The sequence below is a fragment of the Cloeon dipterum genome, chromosome 1, assembly GCF_949628265.1.
Source record: "Cloeon dipterum chromosome 1, ieCloDipt1.1, whole genome shotgun sequence".
NCBI classification, from domain to species: Eukaryota; Metazoa; Arthropoda; class Insecta; order Ephemeroptera; family Baetidae; genus Cloeon; species Cloeon dipterum.
In genome coordinates this window covers 35,585,888-35,597,195 of record NC_088786.1, presented here as the reverse complement: position 1 = coordinate 35,597,195, position 11,308 = coordinate 35,585,888, and the positions used below count along the sequence as shown (strand labels likewise).

General features: G+C 40.3%; 1 protein-coding gene across 1 annotated transcript in view; it reads left to right on the top strand.

The window, feature by feature from the left end:
* The first annotated feature begins 3,975 nt into the window (after positions 1-3,975).
* VGlut (Vesicular glutamate transporter) overlaps positions 3,976-11,308 on the top strand; it is a 38,146-nt gene continuing 30,813 nt past the window's right edge. Inside the window, exons 1-2 of the mRNA XM_065476670.1 lie at positions 3,976-4,087; positions 4,907-5,179. Of these exons, the coding sequence (XP_065332742.1) occupies positions 5,118-5,179 (62 nt within the window). The 5' untranslated portion in view covers positions 3,976-4,087; positions 4,907-5,117. The remainder of the gene's footprint in view (positions 4,088-4,906; positions 5,180-11,308) is intronic.

Sequence of the window (11,308 nt, the reverse complement as noted above, 5' to 3'; positions counted from 1 at the left end):
GAATAACGAATAAAAACATTATTTAATTGTGTTCATCTGCGTGCTTTCAATTATAATAATGAGTCTCCGGCAACAATAACAAATTGATTAGAAATATGCCATTTCATTAAATATACATAAAATTTGTCAGTTATTTGCATGTCAATTTTAACGTAAGGTCAAAGACATGACAAAATTTCTCGTTGGTTGTAGGTGAGGCAATTTCTTGTCAGAAGAAATTAAATGCAGCTTTCTCGATGTGAAGCGAGCTGTTTACTTTCCACATTCCAGCTATACTCGTAATTAATTTAAAAATAAATTGTTACAATACATGGTTGTTTTTAATAAATGTTTATGACAAATTAATGCTGGAAATTTGAGACAAACTGTAATTGAAACCAATTTTTACAGTCTAGTTCATGAACATGAATTAGGGCTGCAACCCGTTGTTGAAAACAGAAGAGCAGACACCTCTCTATTTAGAAATGTGGAAAAAGCAGCTCGCTAATCACCGAAGAAGCAACATTTAATTTCTTCTGAGAATTATTACAATCTTTGGCGCTTCTACCTTCATTAGCATTCGTCAAATAGAAAAATATTTCTTCTTTACTTTATCTCGCACAAGTAATAAAGACTGCATTTGATGATAATTAGTAAAACATTGAAATTATTTCATTCATTTCACTAATTTTCTTCGCAAAATAAGAGACTACTTGTGCGCAACAATGATGTTAAAAATTGAGAAAATTCCACATCCAATCACCTGCAACTTAGATTTTCATCATTTATTTTAGCATGTTCTAAAACCAATCGGTCTAGGCTGATTCCCGCATGAACAAGCAAAGAGATGCAGTGGCTAAATTTATTTTCCTGTTATGAATTCAATGGTATAGCTTCAGTTTAAAATATGAGACGAAAATTTAGATATCATCAAACACTCATTACCATAAAGGTGCTCTTGAAATTGAAAAGACAGTAAATGTTAAAAAATAAAGCATGAAGAATAAATAAATTCATTCATTTTTTGATTTTTCTAGTCATGAAAATAGATTGTGGGTATTTTTTATGGTTTCCAACAGATATACAAGAAATAATACGCCTTTATTTGTGACAAATTATTATTGAATTTGTATAATTTTCGTAGCAATGATGAAGTTTAAATTAAAATTTGATTCAATTGAAAGGAAGTCGTTTGCAATCAATTTTTCAACCAGTTAAATTAAAAAATAATGAAAATAATGAAAATCCAAACAAAATAAATTATTAATTAATAACAAAAATGGAAGACAATCGATCTTTTGAGCTAACTCTTCTGAGAGAACGAGTCGAAATTACGCAAACTGGGGCCGCGGAGGAAGCAAAGGCGCGGGTGGTGCGCACGCGAAACGAGAGCGAGCGGAGAAGCTAGTTATTGCATGGTTCGGGAGCGCTATATTGATTTAACAAGCGCAAGGGTTGCTACTATTGTGAGGTGGTGCCTGAGCCTGCCTGCCTGCCTACCAGCCAGCCAGCCAGCCCTTTTGCTGCATGGCTGGGACCATATTCCAGCCTCCATTCTGCAAGCTCTGCATATTTTCGCCGTGTTTCGCGCGCCATGCCGCTCGCTGCGCCAACATCGCATTTCCGCAATGCTCGCAATCTCCACGCTATATACAAGGCCCATTTCGACGGTCCTTTTTGCCAATCGCTGCTAATGTTGTCGTTTGATTTTTATTTGGAATCATTATATCACGTGTAAACGGTGCAGAGGTCCACATTCAAGATCAAAAGTCTGGATTGAGAAAAATGAAACCGTAGAAATTTGCTTGAAGATGTGAAGATGCTTGGAGATATGAAATTAGATCATGTTTTTTGCCTATTTAGACGGTAGTCTAAAGTAAAAACTGCTGAAAAAAAATATTCCAAAAGAATTTAATTGAGTAACACAACGTTCCTTGTCGAATTTTAAAAAAAATGGTTCAAGGCAGAGTCTATTCTAATAATTATATTAACTTAAAATCCCAAATGCTTCACTTAAATGGCAACTGAATTAAAAAATGGACACAAAAGAGAGGTATTTCGGTTTGCAAATCCCTTCAGCGCTGTAAAACCTCAAATGAATTTATCCTCAGCCCTCACTGTCAGACAAGAAACTCATGAATCCAGCAGCCTAAACTAGTAAAGTAAAACACTTCTTACATAAATACGATTTAAACGGTTCATTTTCCCAATTGCTGCTGTTTGATTTTATTTTGGAATCATTATTACGTTTAAACGGTGCAGAGATCTAAGTTCACGATCAAAAGTCTGAATTACGACAGAAGCGTTGCACTCAATTTCAACTGTCTGAATGAAGAAAAATTTGTATATCATTTGACGGTCAGACAGTGTTTACCTTTGTATAACTCGCCGGCTGTTACTAATCGAAAATAAACATTACAATCCAGTCTAATACTTGAGACAGGAAGGAGTTAACCCAATAAATATTTCAAAATTGAACATGTCGTCAGGAAATTGAGAAGATACATGCCAACCACTCGACAGGACTGCTCGGCGGCGCAGTTTCTATCCGTCAAGAAGGGGTTCAAGAATTATTTACACACTTGAGGGAATCAATTTCCAATTTAAACAAAACTGTTTGATAAACATTCAAAATTTGCTGTTAACGTTAGCTGCAATGCAGTATTTTATGCAGTTCTTTACAAGTAAAAAACTATATTTTTTTTCAGCAACATTATTCTTGTATGTAATGACTTATGAATATCTCATCCGCAGTAGCCATCAATTCTTTCGAAACGACAATCCGCATAAAAAGCAGCTTGTTCGCCGTTTCATGGCAAAATACCAGAGGGCACAATTTAAAACGACAATCTTTCAGAGACTTTTAAAGATACGCCAACGCGGTCGACGCTCGTGCCAAAAGCTCAATATTACCCGCGGTCGCGTTTGCAGTTTTGTTCCCGAACGGGGACAGAAAATGGCGTCGAGATGTCGGCCAGGCGCCCCCGCAGATGCGAGAGCGAGAGAGCGGCTCTGAATGTGGAGCAGCCCTCGAGAGTCGCTATCTGCTGCTCTTCTTCACTTTTGGGCACGGTGCCAGGAAAATTGTCCCGAATGACGTCAACGCAAAAGCTAGAGAGAGGCTCGATTGTGAATGAACCTGCGGTGCACATGAGAGCCATTTGTTTGACGCGTCCGGTTGGAATGAACGGAAATTTTACTTCTTTATATAGATTCTTCAGTATATATTACAGCTCCAAATAAGGTTGGTTTTTTGGGAGTTTGATTTGTTTTAGAAAAGGTTTGTCGCAGGGAGGGTGAGTGACGGGCATTAATACAAAATTTTCTCTTTATTGGTTCTGTTCAGCGATGAATGAATGAATGAATGCAGTTGATCGTTTATTTGAAGCTTTCTCTGAATTAATCTCTGCAGATAATTCTGTTGGGATTTGATTTGCTGAGGAAACATCTATCGTCCAGTGTGAAATTGTGTTTAAAGATAAATTTCTCTCTGCCAATTATCCTGATTAAGATTCAAGATTCACTCACATACAGAGTAAAGCCAATTATTTCCAAGTTTAATTCCATTTAATCCCTTTTGCAACTATTTTTCGGGAAATTCAGAGATCAAATAAAACGTTCTTATTGTTCTAATTCCGTCTAAAGATTAAAGGAATTTAATAGTTCAATAAATAAATGATCGCAAAAAAGTTTAGAAACGCCCGATGAGCACCAAAACATTTTGGCCGCGACGAGATCGTGTTGGATTTGCACAAAGTCACAAGAGAAAAGTATTGATCGGTGCCGGCAGTTTGGCGAAATTATTTTTGCAGAGCGCAAACTGCTACTCGCGCGGTAGCGGTGGGCAGCGGCGGCGGCGGCGGGCGCCGATGAGTTTCAATTGAAGCAAAAAGCGCTGGCGTGTAATCCCTTAATAAGGGCCGTCAATAGGGGTGACGTCACGGGCCGCACCGCCACGGGATAGGCGCGCCCCGACCAATGGGCTCGCGTCAGCTGAGCAGCCAATGGATTTGGCGCCGTGTGGGCGCACTCGCGGCCGCGGAGCCGCCTCTCGGCGCCGCTCTCTCGCCTCCCCAGCAGCGGAGGACACACTGCCTCTGCATCTCAGGTACGTAGCGCTCGCAATTTCGCACTTTTTCTCTCAAAATTCACACTAAATTTGCTTACAATTATTGGATTTTGATTTTAAAATAGTCAGTCATGTTCTTTGCATGCTTAAATTTGACTGTCTGAATTTAATTTTGGGCTAAAAACGAGTTCTTTGGCGATTATGCAATGGCCGCCGCTCGCCAATTTGCAATCTGGTCCAGTTTATGCGTTAATTATTTTTAATTCGTTTGAAAAATTGCCATTTTCCGCTCTGTGTTTCAAATTAGGAAGAATATTGATTTGTTTTTTTCTAGAAAATTGCAAGATTTTGGATGGGGAAATTAATTTTTTAAAACAAATCGCGATTACCTGCACTTAGTGGTATGCCACCCGCTTGAAAAGGCTGCTCGGCGGCACAGTATCCCTTTTTCTTAAGGGCGTATCTGATTAGTGAGGTTGTGCGGTGCTTATTCTAATTAGCGACGATTTCATAAAGTTTAATCATTATTTTCCTCTCTTTCTAAACGTATTAAATTGCTTGCCAGGCACCTGCCAAATGTATTTCCCTGAGGGTATTTCCAATATTTTAAGAATTTTTTAATTATTGTGGGGGACAGCAACCACCAACGAAGAATTTACAAAAAATAACAATAAGAGTGAATTACAATACTTTTTCATGTTACCTGCTTTATTAATTAATAAAGTCTCATGCACAGAAACAATACACAGGCAACAAATCAAGCGAATCCCAATTAATCAGAACAAAGACATTTGAAATTTTAATTATTTTCAACCTTTTTAATTAAGTTAAACACGGTTTATTTCTCTCTGGTTGCAGGATGCTGGGATGTGGATGAACGGGGGAGCACCGTTTGTTCCTCTACAGCCAAGGAACCCCCGCGGGTCGGGCCAAAGCCCACATAGAACTAACTAATTGTTGACAAAATTTCTCAAAATCTATACATATATCTAGTGTTTGTTATCGGCCCTTGGAGGCACCACCAGTTTTTGTTCTCCGTCTGAACGTTTGAAAAGAGCTCCACGCCACCATGCCTGGATTTCCACCGGCCCTCAGCAAGCTGCGGGACAAGGCGTCCGCCCTCTTTGCACCGTGAGTACTATTTTTGGCTTTTTATTTTGAAAGCTGGATTAGCTGGCGAATATTTAAGAACGAGTCCATTATACATACGCCCAGAGCGCGCCGCGCGACAATCAATGCAGCGTCACGCGACGAACACACAGAGGCGAGCAGGGAAACTTGTCCATTAGCAATATTTACTATATACACACAAACGTGCTGTGGGACGGCACACAATTCCATTAATGCCTCTAAGCCCGCGATTAACGACGGGAGGGAAAATTAATGCGTCATTGCAACCAAATCAAAAACGCGGTTGAAAAATTACTAAAAATCAATTAATTTTTCAACATAAAATTGTGATTTTTTTATAATTTGAAAAGGGCATATTAATTCCAGCTCTAGCGTTATTTTAATGACCGTCTCAAAATGTCAATTAAGCTCATTTAATGCTTGGGAGGAAGTAAATTATAATTGATTTAAATTTATCATGATTGCTTTTGGGTATGGGTAAAATTTGCAGTCGTGAGAACGCTTTGTCGTAAAAAACGCATGAAATTTATTGAAACAAATTGTCAGGATTAAAGGAATGCTCGTTGTTGTGGCTCCCTGGGGATGGAGATTATATATTTTCCGAAGTATGAAGGCTGGGACGCCAGGACATAAATCTTTCCTCCTCTCTGCTGCTCGCTTTGGCTTTTACTGTTGACTGCCTCGCGCTGATAACGGCGCGTAATGCTGGACTTGCAATTTCTACGCTCTGCGGTGCGTGGCCCATCAGAAAGACAGCGCCGCGTCGGGGGTGCCCATATCGCGGGCCGAATATCTGATCTTTTATTCAGCTGTGAAGGAAAGAAGAGAGATGCAGCAGGGTGCATCAGCCTCCCCTAAAACTGCTTAATTTTCAACCGGGCGTCTCCTCATCAGCGGATCACAAAACTTTATTGCTCGCTGGATTTTATTGCTTATGCAATTTTTGTGAAGTTCCGAAGGGAGAGAGAGAGAGAAAAAAATGCGAGCGGGGATGCTATGAATATCATTACACACGCTGCTTACGATGGAACAACTGAATTTAGTTCATTTGGCTAACCGAATAATGCACCAAGGAGGCAGCTTCTTGTTTTTAAAGCTTTCTGCATCAAGATCAAAGCGAGATTTAATAATTTAATAATTAAAAGTACAGCATAAAAGCTCAATCTTTCAAAACATTGATAAAATATCGGTTTAAAAAATTGAAGAGGATTGATACTGCAAAATCCTGGAAAATCCTTGTTGCCAATGCATAAATTCGCCCCTTAGGATTCAGTCAAAGCCTTAATTGACCTAAGTAGCACTGTAATTTTTCGAGAAAATTGGGTGGAAAGTTACCGTGCTTTTCAAATGGTAATGGCTGTCTCGTTACTTGAAATCCGATTTAATTTCAAAAGCAAGAGTTTCCCCAATAAGTGGCATACACCGTTGGACAGATCTCGACGAGAGGAATCGAAATCTGCAAAGAAAATGTGGTCAAGCGCTGTAAATTTTGGAGATAAATTTGGATTTTTACAGTAGGAAGGTCCTTTTTTATTATTTCAAATTGTAGAACAAATTGTTCCAACAATTCAAATAGTTTTCGAATCAATCCACTTAAATTAATTTGACTTTAGAAGAAAGTGACACATTAACAAACATGAAAATCATTTTCCAATGAAAATTATACCGCTCTGCCACAGGAAAAAACTTTCTTTATTTTCGGTCTGTTGGAACAATAATGCTCTTAGGTCGAAAGACGAAATCATCCCCTTCGATTTGCAGGGAAAATCATTAGGCCGGACCGTGAGTCAGATGTCAGTAAGTGGATCCATTATAGCGAGATTGAATTTCGCAGAGCGGCCGACGGATCGAGTGGCCATCCCAGATAAAGATTGTATCGTTTGTTTGATTGTCTGGCCCTCGTTTTTCCTGCTGCGCGATCGCAGAAAAGAAAGAAAGAAAGAGAAGTAAATCTGAGAGACGTGCAGACAAACAGAGAGAGAGAGAGAGGAGAAAAGATCTCCATATCAATGCGGCCGCGAAAGCATTTTCCATTAAAGGAATTGCACGGCAGATTTGGCGGCGAGGAAAAAATCGTGCCGATTGCCGAGTTCAGGGAATCTTGTGATCTCCGCACGCGGGGGGGAGCGCCCGCTCTTTGTTTACCGGCGGCACACAGAGAAGATTCTTTCTTTTCTTTCACAAAGGGATATATTTCGCGCTATGCTCTTTGATTTAATTCCAGTCCCATCTGGACAAGTAGTGCCGACGCTCCCTGTGGAGCAATTTCGTGTTTATGCGTCCGTGACGTCAGCCGCCCCTATGCTTCTGCGGTGCCGTGTCGGCTGACCAACCGACCAACCCCCGCGTCAACGCCGTTTAAAACACCGCGCGCCACTCTGTATAATTGCGCTGCAGTCAAATCGCGTAGAGAGAATTCAAATAATAATTGTTACACGGCGCTGATGACCACTTTGTAAAATTGTTTCAGAGAGTTAAAGAGGAATGATACTGGAAAAGCCAGGAAAATGCTTGTAGCCAATGCATAAACTCATCCCTTAGGATTCACTTAAAGCCTAAATTGATTTAAGAAGCACTGTAATTTTTCGAGAAAATTGGCTGGAAAGTTAGCGTGCTTTTCAAATGGCAATGGCTGTCTCCTTACTTGAAATCCGATTTAATTTCAAAAGCAAGAGTTTCCCCAATAAGTGGCATACACCGTTGGACAGATCTCGACGAGAGGAATCGGAATATGCCAAGAAAATATGTTCAAACATTGTAAATTTTGGAGAAAATTGGCAAAATTTGAATTTTCATTGTAGGAAGGTCCATTTTTTATTATTGCAATTTGTTGAACATATTGTTTATCGATCAATTGTTTATGGCATCCAACAATTTAAATAATTTTTCAATTGTTGCCCAGTATCATTCCACTTTAAAATTCGAAATTCATTCATAGTTGTAGAGAAAGCCATGAGGGATGAATATAAACTGCAACAATCAGTGAAAAATGATTCATAGTGCTTGATTTTAATTCTTAAATTCTTTTGATTTTAATAAATCACGATTTTGTCTTTGATACAAAAGAGTGACGAGCTTAAAACCAGTCCGTTGGCTCGGATTGTTGAGGTATTCTCACGAGTTTAAATGCATTTTGAGCATTTCTTGGATCAATTACCTGCTTTTTAATGCTAGAGATGACAAAAAGTGGGATGGGAGGCGCACCGGCGCCGACTCGCCACTTGCTGGTTTTCGCACCTTTCCAGCGGCCTTAGGGACAAATTTCTGACGTTTCAATAAAAGATCTCGGTGCAGAGTGAGGCGAAAATGGGCCCAAGCTCCTCTGCGGCCACTCGGGACCCATGTTATCTGCTGAGCAGAGGTTAAAAAAAGGATTTAAAAAATTGAATTTAAGTAATAAACCGTAGCCTCGATTTTTTTTCTAGAATTTAATCACTCTTTTTGTGCTTGTTTGTACGGCACTCGAGGTTTATCTGCGGCAGCACCTGCCCAGCCCCATGCTGGCTCTCACAAAACGCGGCCGACTGGAGTGGACACATCAGTGGGGCCCTCATGCATTGTCTGCAAATCTGGAGAGCGAGCATCGCCGGGGAAACGTGATCTCTCCAATCGATGCTCGCTTTCCTCTTCCCCGGCACGTCGCTCTCGCCGCCGGAAATTGGCCTTTTAGCCAGAGAGCGAGCCTGTCGGGGCCGCTTGCATTCGGTGCCTGAATTATCCTCTAATTAATGAAAGTGTCCAAGATTCGACATAAATTATATATTCTAAACTGAGTTATTCATGGGGCGGCCGAAGCGATGAATCAAAAATTTCGGATCGCAAATTCGGCGTCGCCTCACACGCGAGTGTGCCTCTTCTCCCTTTAATAAAAGCGGCCACTTTGCATTCTCAAGAGGTTCCATTACACTCGCTTTTAAAGAACTTTTTAAACTTCTCCCGTCTGCGATATCGAGGGGAGCGGAAATAAAGCCGGCATGCACACGCGGCCGCCGCTGATCAGTGGAGCAGGTCACGTACTGCACCGCCGGCCGCTTCAAGTCGAAATCACAATTGCGAAAAATTACGCACTCGCAGCATTGTTGCACGCCTGCGGTTTGAATGCCAAACTGTTGCTACATGTGCAGCAAAAAGTACCGTTGATTTGATTTTTTACAAAATAGGCTGTGGAAAATGCTGAAGAATAGTTAAAGTGTCATTTTGTATTCTGAAAAGCGGTAAAAAGTCAGTGGGGAAATGGGCCAAACTTGAAAGTGGATTTTAGATATGGGATCAAGTTGCATTTCACGCACCCTTCATTCATCAGCTGTTTAGTTTTCCTTCTTGAAAAGGGTCGAAATTTAAAGTTCCAAAGCATCTACTTCTAATTCACATTTTTTATTATATTTGTCCAAGCAAATTTGATTTAATTGGGACTTAAAATTACAACTTGCACAATCACGTAGAGCAGAAAAATAAAATTAAAGGAATATTTTCCCTAGAAAACAACATAAACAAATTAAGAACCTTTCTTTCTTTCTTTCTTTTGACATTTTCTAGAGCCTTTCAATTTATTTGTTACTATTTGCAGTTCTATGTTGTATCAGACATTGTTTTGTTTATATTTTGCTATTCGAGATGTTGTCGTCTGCACACCCTCGGAGCAGAAAACACAAGTATCGGCTCAAGAAAGCAATTATTATGCGTTCGGTGTGGGCTGCAGTGCAGGCGGGAGTGTCAATCGTAATTTAGCTCTCGGGTTGCAAAGTGGTGCTTTTGCCGCACCGTTGCCATGACTTCGGCTTTTATTTTATTAGATTTTATCCGCCTTGAGAGCTGCGAACAGCCCGAAATTAGTGTTGACGCTTGGTGCGCGCTAATCCTCCGACGCTGCAAGGCGCAACGAAAAGACGAAGCTCCTTTCAACGGAAAGAAGAAAATGTTTGCAAAAATAGACGTTTTTATTTTAAATTTAACCAGTTTCTTGCAGGCAATGTTTGTACCTCAGCTTTCAATAATTTTCTAATTATTAGCTTGACTTGAAAAATTGTCAGAGAGAAATTTTTGGAGAAATTGAGGCAGTTCAAAAGAAAAAATCTGCACAGTAGAGGAAATTTTTACCACTCCGACCGCAAATTTTAGATTTTCACAGGGAAAAAATGGAATAAATTCATTTCTTGCGCAAGAAATTGGTAAAAATTGGGTTGGTATTCAAATGCAACCTTGTTCTTGGATTTTAATTACTTTCGAACAACTGGTCGTTTCATAAAATTAAATTTAAAGTGTCCAGCGATCATAGATCATAATTACGCGTCCACCACCACTCGCAATCAGAATAATTACATTTCGGTGCGCGCGACAGCGACGTTTGTTAACGCGCAATGATTAATTATGGGGTAATGTGCTTACACCCCCTTGCTTGCTAACATCCGGCCACCCCCAGCAGACAAAGTTTGTCGTGACACAGAAAATAAGCCGTGTGCGTATTATCGATCGTCCCAAATATTTTTACCAGCATCTCTCGGCGGCGAGATGCGTTTCCTTCAAGTTTTCGGACTGCGAGGCGCCGCGGCAAGAAGACGCCATACAACCCCTTGCTCGGCGGCCACCCCTGCGCGTCTCGCCAAGGCGGCGGCGGCGGCGGCAACTGCATCCTGGCAAAAACGAGAGCATAAAGGGGATGGGGAATAATGAATTCAACTGCTCTGTGTATACGCGCTCTGGTCGTGCAAATAGTTTTACTGCGCCCGGGATTATGTTGGCTCGTGCGGTGCGGCTGCCGAGTGGCGGGATTAGGACAAGCATTAGCCACTGCATGTTCTTGCATCGTAATTGAGTCTGAATGCACGATAGGCGGTATAATCTCAAAAAAGCTTCTTTTTGCCTTAAACAAACATAAAAATGATATGCGAAAATTAACCAAACTTTTCATAAATTAACTATTTTATTATCAACAATTGGTTCACTTAAATTTTTACCTGAGAAAGTATAAGACATTTTTTATGCCTTTAAAAATCGAAATGCAAATATACAAAATTTAAAGACCGTATTTGACGAAGTTTCTGAGCACACCAATCGATTCCTGAGGGTCGAATTAGGTAAATTTGATATTTTTTCCGACCAAAAAGTCCAGCACGACGTGCGAACTTTTTT